The 19,228-nt window shown below is 45.7% G+C and overlaps 1 protein-coding gene across 1 annotated transcript; it reads right to left on the bottom strand.

Annotated features, from left to right (window-relative positions):
- Positions 1-7,013: 7,013 nt before the first annotated feature.
- Positions 7,014-16,616, bottom strand: LOC119390372 (nicotinate-nucleotide pyrophosphorylase [carboxylating]). The gene is made up of 5 exons (XM_037657980.2): positions 16,445-16,616; positions 12,313-12,574; positions 10,707-10,988; positions 9,439-9,570; positions 7,014-7,558 (listed from the first exon to the last, which is right to left on the bottom strand). Exons 2-5 carry the CDS (start codon positions 12,565-12,567, stop codon positions 7,358-7,360), a joined length of 870 nt encoding a protein of 289 aa, XP_037513908.1. The 5' UTR covers positions 12,568-12,574; positions 16,445-16,616; the 3' UTR covers positions 7,014-7,357.
- Between the last annotated feature and the right edge of the window lie 2,612 nt (positions 16,617-19,228).

Here is a 19,228-nt window from a genome sequence, read left to right as displayed (position 1 = left end):
TGCGCATTTGTTGGTGTGGAGCTGCTGATTGAGATTATATCACGTACAAGTATTTGAGCAACTTATATCCGAGTTTCAGCACATAACGAACGACGCGCCCGCATAGCTGGACTGGTCACATTTACGCATTATAACTTGTTAGCAACCAAAATTACAACGTTTTTTATGCAGAAGGATAGCAACCAAAATATTGCAACGTTTTTTATGCAGAATGATAGATGACGTCCTTGACTTCAATCAAGAGATTTAAAAAAAAAATTAAAAATGCCTTCTTGAAAACTATTTTGAAAGTTCGGCGTTTTGGTGAATCACTTACGTTTCAGCCCAGTTATCGAGTAAAAGTGCGCGCGATAAAACCACAAAAATTATTTTAAAAGAGAGCGAAAGTAGGAAATTCATATGTACCGATTTTTATTATTCTCACTTTAACTTGTTTGCAGCAACACATTCCTCAAACACAGGTATTTTGTGCGATTCGCCAAGTTTGTAATTTTTTTCTTCAAAAAGTACTTCGACAAGCAAAGAAAACAATAGACTTCTAAGATTGTATTTCACATGTTCTTTAAGGGGAATAAATATTGCGACCAAGATGTGCACCGTTCTTTTCGCTAGCTGCGCTCAAATTCAGAAATAGCTAAATTGCCGCAAAAGTGTTTTTTTTTTTGTCCCAAAATTTGTATATTTTTTTTCAGGCGAACAAATTTTTTTTCGCAAGACTAACTTCGAAAACATTGTTCTGGTGTAATGCCTAGACATACAGCAAGCTTTATCAAAATTGGGAATGGTGGACCGGGACCTCATGTTCGCTCTTATCTGGACACACCCTGTACCCCTTCACACTTTAATCCACCTTAATCCACTCTGACTCCATAAAATACATTGCTATAGTAGTCCATATCATATCGAACCTTAATCCCAGCTTTTTGTAATAATCTACACCTTAATCCACCTAATACACCATTTTGTATGAATCTACATCTTATTTGCACCCAATCAACCTTAATCCATCATCTCTATACCCCTTCACACTTTAACCCCACCTTAATCCGCTCTGACTCACTGCAAATACCATTGATTAGTACTCCATATCGTATCGCACCTTATCCACATTTTCTGTATTAATCTACACCTTAATCCGTGCCCCAATCCACCTTAATCCATCATCTCTATAGCTCCTCACACTTTAATCCACCTTAATCCATTGTGACTCACTTTACATACATTGCCATAGTAGTCCATATCATATCGAACCTTAGTCCAGCTTTTTGTAATAAGCTAGCACCTTAATCCCCCTAAATACACCATTTTGTATGATTCTACATCTTAATCCGCCCCCAATCAACCTTAATCCATCATCTCTATACCCCTTCGCACTTTAATCCACCTCAATCCGCTCTGACTCACTTCAAATACCATTGATGTAGTACTCCATATCGTATCGCACCTTAATCCACCTTTTCTGTATTATTCTACACGTTAATCCGTGCCCCAATCAAACTTAATCCATCATATCTATACCCCTTCACACTTTAATCCACCTTAATCCGCTCTGACTCACTTCAAATACCATTGATGTAGTACTCCGTATCGTATCGCACTTTAATACAGCTTTTTTGTAATATTCCACGCCTTAATCCGCCTTAATCCACATTTTTGTATTAATCTACACGTTAATCCGTACACAAATCCACCTTAATCCATCGTCGCTATACCCCTTCAAACTTTAATCCACTTTGACTTACTTCAAATTACATTGATATTGTACTCCATATCGCATCGCACGTTAATCAACCTTTTCTGTATTAATCTACACCTTAATCCGTTCCCAATCCACCTTAATCCATCATCTCTTTACCCCTTCACACTTTAATCCACCTTAATCTACTCTGACTCACATTAAATAACATTTCTATAGTATTCCATATCGTTCTTACATTAATCCAGCTTTTTTGTAGTAATCTACACCTTAATCCGCCTTAATCCAGCTTTTGTATTAATCTACACCTTAATCAGCACCCCCAATCCACCTTAATCCATCATCTCTATACCCCTTCACACTTCAATCCGCCTTAAGACACTCTGGTACACTTCAAATAACATTTGGGGTGTATGTCATGCTGCTCCACACCTTAATTCAACTTAATCCATTCGCTTTATACAACTTTACGCATTAATCCGTGCATTGATCCACCTTAGGCCACTGTGGTTCACTTCAATTAAGTTTGATGTACTACCTCATACTGCTCCATACCTTAATCCACCTTTATCCATCCTCTTTATACCACTCTACGCATCATTCTGCACCTTAATCTGCCTTAGGCCACGGCGATTCACTCCAATTGTCATTGATGAACTTCTACACACTGCCCCGCACCTTAATCCTCCTTAATCCGCTTTGTCCTCTATGTTCACATCGAGACAAAGTGACAAACACCATGTTTTGCCATTGCAATACCAACGCGAACCGTTTCAATCGTTTTACAGTTCCACCTTCGCACATTTCAATGCAGTTTTGCTCTCTCTTGGGAAGCTGTTGAACCAGAACCCCCTGGAGAGTGGCTTCACTGCATGGTCTCACAAGATGGCGCTGTAACTCAAAAACGCATAACGACCAAGTTTCGTTTCTGCGCATTTTATTCAAAGTTAGCCCTCTCTAATCGATGTTACTTGAAACTTCTTGAAATTCGGCTGATATGTCTAGATACAGTGTTTTTGAAACACCACCCTTTCAGTTACGGTGGAGTACTGCAGTGAAGCTCCAGAAAAAGCTGAAGGGGCAATGTCCAAAATTTCTGGACATGAATAAACTAAAGGGCGTGTACGACCTCGGAAATGCCGTTTTATAATTCATTTGTTGAACTTTTTGAATAACTGTCAAACATGCCTTATTTATCAAACACACAAAGCTGGCTCAAGCTAGAACGGAGGTTTCGCAGAGTTACATATTGTAATCGCGAGCTCCATGAAGCTGAAAACATAGAACATTGTGCGCGTCGTCTTGTTTGTAGTTTGAACTCACCGTGTAGGTTCAAAATAAACCGGGGCAGCTTACTGCTGTCCCATATATAGTAGGGTGCGTCTATCACCCTAAATCGTTAATAATTTGTCCTAAACACTATCGGAGATTAGCAGACAACGAAGAAGAAGAATTGATCGTGGGCTGCCGTCTCCGCAGCTAGTGCCAAGAATTCCGTGCACCACTATCATTATGTACCTTTTTTGTGTTCGATTGTCGTCATAGAAGGCATTACTTTAGACTACTGGAAACTGGAGTTTCCAGTCGTCTAATGTGACCAGACGTCGTGAGTTAGGCGGCACATGTCCCGATTTTGCGGCTGAGGTCCCGCTGTCCCGCCAACCTGCTTGTGGAACGGTGTTTTGTCCCGCTTTCGGCCGAAAGCCGACTCGCAGCCACGGCATGGTCGCGGTCAGCTAGCCCAGCCACCATGCCCCCTCGAGATATGGCCTCGAGATCTTGAAGTGGCGCCCTCTCGCGTGTGACGTCAGAGCGGCGACTCCGCTCTCAACCGCGCTGCAGCAGCCGCTGCTCCTGTATGCGGATCGTCTGCTTCAGGCGGGAACTTTGTCGAACGAACAGTCTCGCGACGGTCAACTAACGCCTGCAACGAATGTTTTCGAGTGTAATCTTGAATTTCTTTTAGTTGCGGCCCAATCGACAGGGCTAAGCCTCCGGATGGCCGACGAGTGCGCCAATACCACCGACCGCATTGCTGGTAAGAAAGTGAAAGTATGTGTGAGTGTTCTCGCTCGTTATCTTGTTTCCGCCGTACGATACTAATTAGTTTGGGTGTTTCTTTCGACATTTCAGTAAGCGTGCCGTTCTCCAGCATCTACAAGGATGTAGACAAAACTTGTGAAAGGTCGCGGTGCCTCATCGAGGGCGAGGCGGTGTACGACGCAGGCAACGTTGTTGAATGCGCGGTCGAGGCCGTCAACGGAGATAACATCACTGTCGCAGCTCTCGTCCTGCAAACAAGTGCGCAAGTGCCGCCTTGTTGCACACCCCCCTGCCGATGCTCATGATCGCAGTTTGTCCAGTAATGTTGGTTCAGTGAGAACGATATTACGTCGTAGTTCATATTAACACCGCACAGGGCCGTCGCATGGGTATTATAAAATAACAAATAGTTAATCGCTGATTATACCACGCACAGGACCACAGAGATTAACGTGGCAAGGGCAAGCTGGGTCGAGTTTCACGCCACGCAGCCTAACGAACAGCTTAAACAGCTCCGCTTTTAAAAAAGTGTCTGTACTGCCTCAGATGAAAACTTTAGAGAATGTGCACTAAACAACGGCAACAGGTTCCGCTTATGAATTTATGATAAGCAGTCCGCTAGGCGCGCGCTTGCCTTCGTAAATAAAAATACGTATGTACACCATCCAAATGCAGCCGTAGTCTCAGATATCCTGCGCCGCTCAGCTGAGCTCACGAGGCGCGCTTTCCTGCGAGGCGATTCGGAGGCCGCGTCGTCGGCTCCTTGTCTAGGGGCCTTCGCGGCAGGTTGTGGGACGGCACCGCACCTGGTGTAAGTCGCCTGTGCTTATAGCCTGCGTGCAATAAACGGCTTAAGTGTTGGCGAGGCGCTTAAACGCGGTCACAAGCTTGCAGAAGTAACTGTCTGCGAAGTGCTTGCTGCACATTGTCGATGAAGGCGTGGGGCGCTTTCCCATTCTTAGTTTGGCTATTCACTTCTTCGTCAGCTTCGGGTCCATAGGATAGTTGTGAAAGCTAACGCCTTTTTCACGAGCGGACTAAGTACACTGAGGCACAGAGCAGTACTTCACCATTGCGCAGCGCTCGCCGCGGAGACAAGCGGCCGCAGTTCTAAGAAACAAAGAGCTGTAGTTCTAAATGAACGTTAAAAGCAGACCCACGGTTGTTCGAACAGCGTCAGTAGCCACCATACGCAAGGTAACCAATCGAACTGCTTTTTTGTGGGGATTTACCACAACGGTGGTTTCAACACGGCGCTGGGCCTACGTAGCAGACGAAAGCGCGCGAATCCCCGCAGCGCCGCCATCGGTCGCACACCAGGCCAATACTGTTCTATATACATGACTATGACCCGTTTTCTTTCTCTTTCTGCCTTTTTCTCTCTCCATATCTATTTATTTCTGTCTCTCTCTCTGTTTATCTCTCTTTTTTTTTTCGATTTCTTGCCCATAGCAACGCAATCATATATGGCTCCCATAAATGCTTGTTCAGCTACCGAGCCTAGATAGCAGAGTTGTTACAGCGCTCGCCTTCGAACCGTGACATATACCCGGGCCCGGATTCGAATCCCGCCTCTCTCTCCCACTCCAGGCTCTTTCTTTCTTTCTTTTTTTGTAGTGGTAGGAACAGCTGAAGTTTCTAGTAGTTCCGTACTGACTGGCCATCCATGCTGACCCGAAAGTCACGGGATCGAATCCCGGCCGCCGCGGCTGCATTTTCGATGGAGGCGAAAATGTTTGAGGCCCGTGTACTCAGATTTAGTCGCACGTGAAAGAACACCAGGTGATCGAACTTTCCGGAGCCCTCCACTACGCCGTCTCTCATAATCATATCGTGGTTTTGGGTCGTTAAACCCCAGATATTATTATTGACTGGCCATCTCCCATACGTGACAGTCTTCAGTATATGGGAACAATCTGTAGTGGTTCATATTGACCTTAAAATTTTGTAGCCTTATACGGCGATAAATCACTGTGTTAGTGTCTATATATGTAAACTGTATGCGTTGTGTTTGTTTTGTGTGCTTGTCGATGCTCTGACTTTATGCCGAAGCTACGTGCGCAATAAAGCTTTCTTTTATGGTCGTAAGTCATCTCCTTTTGCCTAAACACTCGAACACGCGCAAGTCGTCTCATTCCTTTTTTTTCTGAACACGTCACTTCAGTCGTACACTCTAGACAAAAAAATTGAGTATTTGGGAAGTATTTCTGCCACAGAACAATACTCATCATCAGCTACGCTTGCGTTTACTTTCTTTAAAACTCAGCTCTTGCCACCTTCCTATCAAGAATGCTAGTCATGCTGATAGCTCGCACGCCGTTCGTAACTGGGAACGCGGTGATAAAGCAAGTAAAGCACGCGAGGTAGATGACGATTATGAACGACGGCAGAAATACTCCTCAAGTACACGACTTTTTCTCAGTGTACACGTAAGACAAAAAAGCGCGTATTTGGGCATGTTTTTGCTATACAACGACAATCGTCATTTATCGTCCGTTAGTGTTCATTTAGCAACGTCATATCCGTGACGGAAATACGTCAGTGAAGTCTTGGTGGGCCCCGGTATAAAACACTCTCGTGTTCAAAACTATCACGTGATGACGTCACCCTTTGATGTCATCACGAGGTTACAGATTGTCATAATTTGTGACACCATCATGACGTCGCATCACGCGTCGTCACATGATGGCGTCATCACATGACACCATCGCTTGGTCAAAGGCGGCTCGATCACGGCGGTGGTGCAAAACCGGGTGACGAGCAGAAAGCTTGCAACGCCTCCGATCCTGGAGGCAGTGAAAAACCACGTTAGGTGCTGAAAGCTTTCGGTGGGTGTCGGGGCAGGACCAACACATCGACTGAGAAGAAAAAGAAGATGGCAGTCGCCTTCGAGTCGACTTAGGTGAATGCATAGGGGACCCTGTGATATTTTTTTATGTGCATAAAGCATGCATGTGCATAAAGCATGCCTGTGATATTTTTTATGTGCATAAAGCAAGCATGCATAAAGCAAGCATGCATAAAGCATACGCAAATACCCAAAGACACAGAAAATAGGGAGAGAGCAGGCTCCGACCCTAATCCTGGAGCTTCAGGCCCGAGCCCGCCGTGAAAACTACTTTACCCGGCCCGATCCCGGGCCCGGCCGAGCCGGGCCCTGGTTTTGGGTAGACCCGAGCCCGTGCAATGCTCTACCTCATGCTTCTGATCTAGTGGCTGCATATGGAACGTTGAGCAACTTTGCAAGAATGGTCGCGGCATGCATACGCACCTTTTATTTCAGAAAAAATAATATTGAATACTTTATTTACTGCAGTCGCGTGAGAAAATTGATAGCGGAAAGCGCTCTTCATTGTATACTCGCATTTTCTGAATGAATAGAAATGACCGCTGAGGTTGCAGTGTGGGTGTGCTGGCATGTCACGTTGGGATATAGCGTGTAGCGAAAACAAAACGAGGTCACGAGAAGAGCGCACTGTGGAAGAATGTGCCGTGTCTACGGGTTCATGTTGCCTTCACGTGTGCTCGTTTTGGTTGCGCAACACTATAGGAGTATCGCAAGAGGCGATGAGGTGCGCGTAACGCCACCATCCCTTTCCATCCGGTCCAGTGGCGTGTTCAGCATTCGGGCTTCTTAGGTGGCTGGACCTTAAGCGAGAAGTCGACCGCGGGGTAGCCCTGTATGAGAAGGCTCGAGGAAATGATGTCGATGCCTGGCACGGCGTACTGGGTCACGTTCTCGGCAGTGATGCCTCCCGAGGCCTCGACCAGCACGCCCGGAAACTCGGTCTTCAGCTTCTGTGCCGCCGGGGACAAGTCCTGCGCGGAAGCACGTGGATCGGTGCTAAGCATAATGAGAGTTACGCTCATTGCACAACCTACTGCACTAAATTATTACACTACAGTTAAACACAACAATAAACGCCAGCTATGGTTTCCTAGACCTAATTGTCAGTTCGATTGGGATTGATTCGGCTGTGCCTAACAAAGCAATGAGCCCCTCGAAAAAGATTTCCCCTTTCGTTCATACATAAATGGGCCCTCGTCCTGGCAATTTTAATGCCTTTGGGCAGCGTACGAGGGTTTATTGGTCAGCTGCCGCCTCGTACAAGGATCACATGCCCCGTGGCCCCCTTGCACAAAGAGTGTTCCACACCCGCCGCCTTGGCTACGAATGGCGCTGGCTAACACTCCCAGGGATTACACGTACAAAATTATTGCAATGACTTCTTGGTTATTTTTGTTAATTATATTATGTTAGACCTTCGTTTATTTTGACCCGGCTTCTAACATTGTTAGCCTTGTTTTAGGCCTGCATCGACCACTTGATTGTGAGCGTAATCGCGCTACTTAAAATCTATGAATGGACGAGCTGGGCCCCTAAAGAACTACGCACTTAAAAATGGTACACGAATTAGAGTACTATATATGTACTCCAATATGGGAGAGCAGTGGGCCGCTCCGAAATAAAAATGAGCGTAGCCACATCCGAGTACTTCGTCCGCAACACATCTATGGGACAGTAGTATGCCGTCCCTGATGAGAGGCTCGATCGAGCAATGCACAACTATTAGCCCTCGTCCACACAAGGCACACACGTCAGATCTTACTAAAAATAACCCGCGTAGTTGCTCTGGCAGAACCCAGGTATCTTGTGCTATTTATATAAAATTTCCCGTTTGCTCTCTGGCGGTCAGCATTGCACTAGTTTTTCTTCTCCGCAGAGTAAGCCTTTTGTATAATAAATTTGATTGAAATAAATATGGCTTTTCTTCCTTTCTTTCTTTCTTTCTTTCTTTCTTTCTTTCTTTCTTTCTTTCTTTCTTTCTTTCTTTCTTTCTTTCTTTCTTTCTTTTCTTTCTTTTCTTTCTTTCTTTCTTTCTTTCTTTCTTTCTTTGATTTAGGTGCACGTTAAAGAACCCCAGGTGGTCAAAATTTCCGGAGCCCTCCACTACGGCGTCTCTCATAATCATATCGTTGTTTTGGGACGCTAAACCCCAGATATTATTATTCTTTCTTTCTTTCTTTCTTTCTTTCTTTCTTTCTTTCTTTCTTTCTTTCTTTCTTTCTTTCTTTCTTTCTTTCTTTCTTTCTTTCTTTCTTTCTTTCTTTCTTTCTTTCTTTCTTTCTTCTTTCTTTCTTCTTTCTTTCTTTCTTTCTTTCTTTCTTTCTTTCTTTCGCATCGCGCGATGCTCCTTCCCATGGGCGTAGGCAGGGGGGCGCAAAAGGGGCACTTGCCCCCCTCAAGCCACACCGGCACTTGCTCCCCACCTAAGCAATGTTAGCTCTCTCTCTCTCTCCCCCCCCCCCCTTCCCCAGCCGCGATGCAACACAGGTTTGCACCTCCCAAGACAAAATTCTGCCGACGCCCATCTGTTTCCTTCCTCCATGCCGGGAATTGGACCATCGTACACGTGCTCACACCGGAACGCTTCAGTATTTACAGGCAACAACTACGGCCATGCGTCCATATCTAGGCAACAATGAAATGCGCCAACGTGAAATGACAAGTCACCCGCAGTTCTGTACACTCGCCGGCGCCGGGCTTTTCGCGAATTACACCGCCGCTGCCACAGAAATCTGCCACTCATACATAAGCTTCGCTTATAAGCAAAAAAAAAAAAATGGTAACGGCCCAAACATCACCTCGAATGTCTTAAGCTCACCCGAAGAACAATGTAAGACTACGAGCAACGAACCTTGGCCTCGAAGTTGTCGAGCATGATGATGTCACCCCCGGCCCTCGCGGCTTGCTGGGCTTCCTCGACGGAGCGGCACTCGACTTCGACCTTCCGGGTGAAGCCGCCCATCTTCTTGGCGATGCGGACAGCCTGCGACACGGAAAAACCACAAATGAGGGCTCGGATGCCAAGAAGGACAAGGCGAAACAGCTCGAAGGAATCGGACGACAGAATATCAGTTATGCTGTATATACTCTGTGCAGATTGGTACAGATCACTCCAGCAGTTTGTCGAGCATCGTCCGTGCAGAGACCAGAGCAGAGATGGTTTGCACTGACGTCACTGAAATCGCCATGTTGGTGCACTGCATGGTAGGACGCAAGGTTTGTGACGTCACGTTCATGTTATCATCGCATTACTTCCAAGTTGTCTTGTTAGTGACGCACAGAGGCCAATAATAATGCGGCCGTATCGTTATAATATTGAAGCAGGTTAAGCGCAATGTGATTATGCTGCCTTTACGTCATCAAAGCCGCCATGTTGGTGAACCAGTACGTTATAAAGCTGTGTCCATGACGTCACGTGCAAGCTATCTATACATATCCGGACACAATATTGTCACGACGGAGAAACAGCAGAAGTCGGATATAGCACAGCCCACTTTAATTATGCGAGGCACTAGAAAAAAGGGATCGGGCGTGAACCTCGTCTTCCTCTCTTGCTGAGCGAGCTCTTCTTTGTTGTCGCTGTGCAGATCGGATGCGGAATTTGCCTCCCTCCAGGGAGAGCACCATCCCGATGCGCTACTACAAAAGACGGTGTAGTAGACGTATAATGCAAGTTAATCTGCACAATAGGGCTTCATTCGTACAAGATGCACGATTTCCGATTTGTGCTGGCGAGTTCGCGAGTGACTGTCAGAGCTAACCTCATAGTTCACGTCACTTAGGAGTCGTACAACACTGTAGGGACCAACATACCTGTTCAGTAATTTTTCAGAAAGTCCCCGTCGGCGAATAGGGCTCCAGACCCACACTTTCTCGCCTGGTTGATAACTGACGTATCGATGTCGCAAGTTATAACGCTGTGCCTCATAACTCTGCTGCCGGGATATTCGGACGCGTGCAAGCTGCCTCGTCAATATACAAACGTCTACATGAAACGAAGTAATATTAGAGCTAGAGCCCAGAACCGGTGAATGATTCTAGCCTTTCTTTTAGACTCTCCCACAGTCCTTTTGTTGCCTATGAGTGTACGCGAGTGGATGTGATCACAGACGCGCTTGCCTTCTCGATGGACCCCACGGCGGTGAGGTGGTTGTCCTTGAGCATGATCATGGACGCGACGTCGTAGCGGTGCGTGTCCGCTCCGCCGACGAGCAGAGCGTACTTCTCCACGAGGCGGAAGCCGGGCGTTGTCTTGCGCGTGCCAGCGAGAACGCCGTCCCAGTGGATTCCATTGAGCACCTCGCGCATTCGTCGAGCTGAAGACGCCACACCGCTGGCGCGCGCCAGGCAGTTGAGCACCACGCGCTCGGCAAGCAGCACGCGCCGCGCCTGGCCCGTCACCTGCGTGCGCCCGGAGGCAACAGAGGTAAAGAGAGAGAGAGTGTGAGAATGAACTTGAAGAAGTGTGGCTTGAAGCAGGAGCTAGGGTCTTTGTTGGAAATGATAAAAGAAAATAAAATAATGAACATATATTCCTAATAAATGAATCCAAGCTCGCGCAGGAATTTCAATAGCGATGATCTTAATTCGTTGACGTGGGCGTGAGGAAATGCTGTTGTCTATGCTTACTGCGAGGTCATGCCACGTCCCTTGTGTTTACGTCCTGGGACAGCCTCGTGAAAATACTTGACCGTATGACGAACGCCGGCAGGGTTAGTGAGACGAAATTTTGAACTTTTGAAGTGAAACTTTCAGTATAGTCGAACTTTGCAGCTCTTTTTTGACCATATAGCTATTGCTATCTTTCTGAACAGGTCAAAACACAGGGCCACAGTGATATAATAATATGCCCCTATACATATATATATATATATATATATATATATATATATATATATATATATATATATATATATATATATATATATATATATATATATATATATATCCCCTAATATGCCACTATATGTCCGAGCGTACTGTCCCTACGTGAGTGCCCCTGTCGCAAGAGATTTTAAGGACTCGTTTTCTAAAAGCGTATATAGTTAGAGCTCGCTGTCACGTGTAATAAAATACTTGTTGCCGTAGCAGGAAGGAAGGAAGGGAATAGAAAGGCAGAAGGCAGGAAGGTTAACCAGAAAAACTTTTGGTTGGCTACCCTACACTGGGGGATCAGGGAAGTTGAATAGAAAGATGAGTGAGAGAAAGCTCTCACACATTCTTACCTCAACAGCTATCTTTATTGCCGTAGAGACAGAGAGAGAGAGAGAAAGGCAGGGGAAAGACAGGGAGGTCAACTAGTAATATACCCTGTACTGGGAAATGGGAAAGGGGTATGAAAGAATGAAAGAGAAGCAGGTAGGTGTACTAACCTATGAGACAACGAAACACCCGTAACGGCGTAAAAATGTAAGAGCGTATATACTTCAACGTGTTCGTTTTTTTACAGCTATTTAAATTTGAATGCAATAGACCGAATTTCATTAAACATCTAAATCTTAAGTCCAGCCTTTTCACGTTCTCTCTTTCTTTGTCTGTGAACAATTAAATTTATCATCATCTCCTCCATGATTCCCGGGAACACTACGTACGCGACTGGACGGCAGAAATGTCAAAATTTATAAATAGACTTTAACACTCTAAATGCTCGTTTATAACATTGGCCAAATCAAAATTTCGTTGCAGCCCTCCTTTTATGTGGGACTGCATGCAATCAGGGGCGTACCTCAGCCACCTTGGCGACGGGGTGCAGCCACTCGCCTTCGTTGCGCAGCCACTTGATGTCACAGTCCAGCTGCGCGAGGACAGCGTTGGCGAACGGCACGCCGGCCAGCACTCCGGGGCTCTTGCACCACAGGTAGGCGGTGCAGTCGGCCTCGCCAACCACGTAGAGGCCCACGTCCAGGCTGGGCTGGTCCTCGCGCAGCCAGCTCAGCGCCAGATCCTGAAGCACCGCCGGGTTCAGCAGGGAAGCAGCCATTGTCGCCCTGCGTTGTAGAGATCTCTTTGAAGGACTGAGATGTGCAGATGCTGCTTGGAACGTTTAGTTCTCCCTGCGTTAGTTTAATCTATGCAACGAACTTAACGGCAGTCCGCAGTGCGGTCTGTGTACACATAGAGTGCATACTTATAAACACTGAGGAGACAGCTTCAGGCATCGCAAAAAACAAACAAAAACAAACAAACAAAAGCAGCGCTTATTCAACGGGACGACTGAAAGAAGAAACAATAACTAGCCGAACCTCACACTGTTGTCGAATTAGGAATATCTCGCTGGACTGTCAGAGCATACATGCAAATTCAAATTCAAATTCTTTATTTTTCTGCCTTGTAGAGGTACAGACAGAGGAGGCGCAGAAAAAGCTGTCATAAACAGCTTGACAGAGCCGCGGCACCTGTTTGCTTGGCAGCGGCTTCACAACAAGACTCATGTTATGACAGTATTGAAAGTGTAACGACAAATATACAATAGTCGACAAATGCAAAAGAGAAACGAAAGAGATTATACAATAGATAATATTTTAAATGAACATTTTAAATGATTATTTCGAATGCGTATCAGGTAAGCTCCCACATCCTATTGGTATATGCCTCAATATGTTTGCGCCGGCAATTATAAAATAGTGTTCCAATGATTCGTTTGTATATTTGTTGACTATATTTCCTCGTCCAAATTCTTTTTTGCTTTCAATGTTTCATTTCTAGTACTTATTGAGGCATGCTGGGGTTTTGTGTTTTCGAAATAACCTGAAATTCATTGTTCAGTTATTTCCCTATTATGCACTCAATGTTCTGACTGTGACACCCTCTTGTATTTCCGTCTATTTTGGCGCGCGTATACAATTTATAAAATAAAATTCAAATTGAATTGATATCGAAAGCATGCTATTAGACATGTCAAATGCTTGAAAATACACAAGGACGTTCGTTTTGGGCAGGTAGCCCGACAATGAACGGTATTGAAGTTCATATATCCAGCGTTCTATGCTGGGAAGGCATCTTGGGCGAAGACCTGCCACGCTAAAGTCGGGATGTCGGACTTCACGACTAAGTCTAGGACATTTCCTTTATCAGCAAGTAGTGCAAATTAAGAAATAAGTGAGGCCGTTAAACGTCGGAGTGTTGCTGGTGTGTGATATCACATGGCACCCGTTTTTAAAGGAGAGCTCACTCGTAGCGGAAAAGATGACGCTATCTTCTGCAAAACAGGCGTGGAGCACATGTCAGCGCCATGGTGCGAGCACTTGCGATATTTCCTTCTCGGACGCGCCCTCAGTTGTTTCTGTTCACCCCCGTCGGAATGCCCAACTATACATGTAGCCAGAATTTGTTTTCGGGCGGTGGGAAAGGGGGGGGGGGGTGTTTAACCATCCTTTATGCATGTTCGTGCGTGGGTTTGTGTGTGCACATCTATATAAACAAATGCAAATTTGAAAATTGGGGGGAGGGTGGGGGGTTGAGCGTCCCCCAATCACCCCCCCCCCCCCGGCTACGCCAATGACAATATAAAGTTGGCTCTCATTAAAACGAACAATGCTATAGCGCATTATCGGTTATAGCGAACTAAATAGGAACTTTGGTTGGTCGCGCTTCATTTCAGTGACAGACAAAGAACCTTCCTGAGGGACTAGCCAGGGAGGACCCGTTGGGGCCCCCGGCTCGCCGTTGGCTGCTCCCATGTCATCGGGAGGCCATGCCTGTCCAAATTTATTCTTTTTATAACGAAACGGAAAACGCGAGACGAAATATTTGGTTCCCGCAAGGCAGAACTGGAAAGGTAACATAAAAAAGCAAAATAAATAATGAAAGGAAATTCCCAACCACATTTTTTTCGGATGTGTTGGTGACGTTCAAAATATGTATAAAAACGTGGTTAAAGAAGTCGCAGAAGTTTTGGTTATTCAATGCAACAAAAAAAAGTGAATTTTATTGGTTGCCCCACCTTAAACGCCGATGTAATAATTACCCCGTTTATATGAGTTTGAAGCCTAGAATAATGAGTTTTTCTAACTAGGATTTTTGCGCGAGCGAGATTTCCGTATTGTTAGAGCCGATTTTTATATACACTGTTACAACAAATACCGGATATAACGAACTAACTTATGGTCCCGATGCTAGTTCGTTATAACTAGGTTCTACTGTAGCTTGTTGGTTTGAGTGCCCTCATTATTCCTGAATAGAGGCCGACTAAAGATCAGCGGAACGCTAGCAGCATTCATCTGAGCACTAAAACAAGCCTCAACCACTTATACTTAAGGCCGCAATTCCCGATATATATGTGTTTTTTTTCTCCTTCGTATCTTCAAAAACAAGTAGGGACGTGTCGTCGTAAAGCAAATGTGCGCGCAAGAATTCAGACACACTCAAAGAAAAAAGAGAGTATGTGTGACTCCTTTCGGAGAGTCCTGACTTGCCACGTAAATGACTCTCTTTAAAGAGAGAAGTGTTAATTTTAAGGGCTCGTTTTTCTTTGTTATACACAAAGAAAAAGACGCTCCCACGTTTAAATGTACATATATACCCTATAAAGTGGACGGGGGGATGGCCACCGCGGTAGCTCAGTTGGTAGAGCATCGGACGCGTTATTCGAAGGTCGCAGGTTCGGTCCGTGCCCGCGGCAAGTTATCTTTTCGTCCACTTTTCTTTCTGCACATTTACCTTACATTTACTACTAATAACATCCCCTATACTTTCCTTGGCATTATTGTCTGTCTCTTTCAAGGGGCACGTTAACTCCCTTTTGGGTCACACGACTCTCCGAAGAGAGTGCAATGATCTCTAAAGAGAGTTAACGTGCCTCTTTAAAGAGAGTCATATACGTGGCAAGTCAGGACTCTCCGAAAGGAGTCAAAGGACTCCTTTTTTTCTTAGAGTGCAGTACCTGCTCGTATGTTCAGAAAAATCTTGCAAGCGAGCTAAAAAAGCTAAGCTATATCTTCCCCGGCGCATTGGAGTATCATTTGGCATAAAATACACAAAAGCAAATAACAAAGAGGGAAATAAAGAGGAAGCGTGCTGACAATTCCCACCGAGATGTCCACAGCATAATAATAATTGTTCGTTTCACGTCACAAAACAAGGATATGATTATGAGGCACACCGTAGTGGAGGGTTCCGGAAATTTCGACCACCCGGGGTACTTTAACGTGCACTTAAATCTAACTACACGGGCCTCAAGTACTTTCGCCCCCGCCAAAAATTCGGCCGCCGCGGCCGGAATTCGATCCCGCAACCTTCAGGTCAGCAGTCGAGTAGCATAACCACTAGAACACCGTGGCGGGGGATGGGCACAACGCCTATCCTACTTCTCAGGAGGAAATACGGATGCATTTCCATATGCAAACCTTCTGCACTTTCACGGGAGCACGGCATATTTGTGCCTCATATGAAGAAATGTTAGCGAAACCTGATGGGCACGAACGACAATGATTTGATGAATGAGAGCGAGCTGTAGATCTTAGGGAGCTAGGACGTTCTTTTAAGCGAACAATCGATAGAACGGCCACTCTGCCCTGCGTAAAAGAATAAATATGCATGCAAAAGACACGAGTGCGCACAATCTTCGTAGCCTCTCACTGAGCCTCGCCGCGCGTTTTCTCGCTAATCAGCATGCTGCAGGCCTTCGCCGGCCATGGGAGATAACTCGAGGGCCCCCACGCTGATTACCGGAGACTCGTGGGGGGTCCTCGGTATATTGCGTACACTCAATTCTCGCGCCGATTAGATACGGGGACGAGTTCGCACGGCCTCAGGCACGTGGCGATAACGCCTTATATGCGGGCGATAGACAGAGTTGCCGAGTCACTGTCGCGTCTAGACCGCGAGGCACTCTAGACAGATAATACGGAACAGCTCACCTGATTAGGAAGATAAAAGACGAAAGCAATAAATGGGCCGAGATTCACACTGGGGAAAGCCTCGGACGTGCGAAGGAAAGCGACGGATGATGCTTCGCCTCTTTTAAAGCAGTATATGTCGTCCTGCAGTAGAACTCTGCTTGCAGCGAGCGCCGTGGAGAACTGACTTCTGACTAGAGAGGAACGGCGCGAAAGGGGGGTGACCGTGAGAGCTCCGGGGGCGCTGCAGGAATGAGAGATCCGATGGAGGCTGAACGTGAAAGACGTCAAAGCAAACAAGTATATGGAAAAATAAATGGGGGCGGGGTTGGAGGCTTTGTTGCTTCCGCTGTCACTTCCGGTACTGCTCGTTGCGAGCTTCCGCTCTTTGATCGGGTACCCCCATTTGAACTTTCCCGGCCCCCTTTATTTCGCGCCGCCTTCTGCGGTGGCTGAAGGGTCACTGAGCCCTTATCGGTTGATGAAAATTGTTTTCGATGCGTCTTTATCTAGCGTTTCCAGGCGCTAGGAAAAAAACAATACAATGACCTTTGAACTAGGTGTTAATCTGTTGAGTAGAGGAGGTCGTTGTGGAGGGTGGATGGAGTGTGGGTATTGGAAGTATGTTTTCTGAGGGCAAGGGAAACCCTCCTGCGACGGACGCCGTCACTTTAGCATTGGAGCTGAGATATTAGTTACTTAATTACGTCGTTTTAATGGAGCCAAAACAAAAAATCCGCTGAACTTATATGGGACAGTGTTCGGCATTTCCTGTTAATCTGGCCTTCCAAGGGCTGGCAGAGACAAGAAACTGCTTCGATGACCTACCCGAGATAAAATCTTATGTCCAGCATTTATGGCACACAATCAGAGCAGTTGAACGTTATCTGCGAGTAAACGAATTGCAGCTAGTATTACCCCAGCTGTTTTTTCAGAAAAATATGAGATAAATAAATGTTACGCGCATTCAAGATTGATTAAAAGGTAGGCGGAACGTGATCGCTGTCTTTGTTGTTACGGAAGCCGCTTGGACACCGCTAGCCGCCAGGGATATGTCAAGTCGGTGACCGCGATATTCCTACAGCATGATGCTCATCTTAATTTGTTCCACGATCAGATTGATGTCTTCAGGTCACTTCTTTAGCCAATAACGCTCTACGTCAAAGCATTGGTGGGAGGGGGGAGGGGGGGGAGTGTATGGCTTTGCACAGTAATGATCCGTGTGGACATTGCTAACAGGGTTGCCGTCGGTAGGTGGCTGTTTTACGCCAAATTGGCTGCTTTACGACCCCATCTGGCGACTAAAATTTCAGGTTGGCTCCATGGCTACTCTAGCCATTTCTCTTTAATTTCCAAGCTTTTCTCCCGTGTCAGCCGATGCGCGAGCATGCCTCCCCGCGCCAGCAGGCTGGTGCGCATTGATGCACCCCAACGACACGCGTGGAACGCCTTCGATGACAGAGTGACGATGTTGCGCGCATGTTGGCAAAAGCGCCATGGCTAGCACGCTGCTCACTGTGCCCGCCATCTATGTGACGCTGCGAAAGCTAAGGCACAGCGCGTGTTCTCGTGTGAACTTCACAAAAACAGAGATTTTCAACAAAATAAAGCTGGACTGTTCGTTTTCAATCAGGTTTCACTACTCGAAGCTGTTATTAAAAGGCAGTTTCTTAGCGCTGGTGTTGACGAGGACACATAGGAAGAAACACTAGACAGATGTGTCCTATGTGTTGTCCTCGTCTACACCAGCGCTAAGAAACTGCCTTTCCATTACACACCAACAAGCCCACATCGCTACGATGGTAACTCTACTAATCAGTTTCAGTCTGAGGCATCAAGGAAACGCTGTTTCAAAGTTTGATGTTCGTACTTAGTTGTTGGCTGGAATGTTCCAAAATTGCTCTTCGTCTCTAAAGAGCTCTATCTGTTCTACATAAACTGTTGCAGTCGCACTGCGTATTTGCAACTTGTGGCTTGAAAACCAAGCGAGAGAGAAGGAATTGTGCTCTTATTTCTATATTCTTGCTTATTTATTTAAAGTAATATCACCGTATTATTTATTCTTCAATAAGAACGACTCCATGATACTCCTTCTGTTCAATTCGGCTACAGATATGGCGACAAAATAATTTGATAAGATGACATGGCTACTTTGGCCACTGTTTGAGTTCAGACTTGCTTTGCAAATCTGCCCAACTGGAACCCTGCTTGCTGAGGTTACAGGCGATACGGCCAGAATAAGAATGCGTGTTGTTGCAAACAAATGAATGTGTGTATGTATGTATACCTAGCTTTAAGTAAATACCAATACCAGGAGCAAGCTTGCGTTTCAAATAGGCGAGATGTTTGTAAATTTTAAGTTTGAATGTAAAGTAGCACAAAAAATGAGCATTAGTCTACTGCACTGATTACATGAGAGTTAGGATGGCATTGGGAATGCATTCTGGTGTCCTATGACTTCAGTTAAAAATGATAAAAGAAGTTTTGGTAGGATTTTTTTTAAGCGAGTTAGGGCGGCACCATGTTAAGATATTATTCACATCAGTGTTTAACTTCGTGGTAAGAGAAGTTAGTGATCGATCGCTATCAAGCAATGTGGTGTCGTCAGCGTAACGAAAAGCTTCAGCTTCTGAAAAGCAGCTTTATGTAAAGTAAGAATAGTAGTGAGCCGAGTACCGATCCCTGCGGAACCCCCTTGTTGCTTATTCTGAAGTTAGAAAGCGAGGAACTAATATACACAGTCTACTGTCTGTCTGTTTCTAATGCAACTTTATTCTAATGCCACCCCACTCCTTCAGGCTAACT

The sequence above is a fragment of the Rhipicephalus sanguineus genome, chromosome 4 (genome assembly GCF_013339695.2).
Source record: "Rhipicephalus sanguineus isolate Rsan-2018 chromosome 4, BIME_Rsan_1.4, whole genome shotgun sequence".
NCBI lineage: Eukaryota > Metazoa > Arthropoda > Arachnida > Ixodida > Ixodidae > Rhipicephalus > Rhipicephalus sanguineus.
This window is presented reverse-complemented; position numbering and strand designations above follow the sequence as displayed.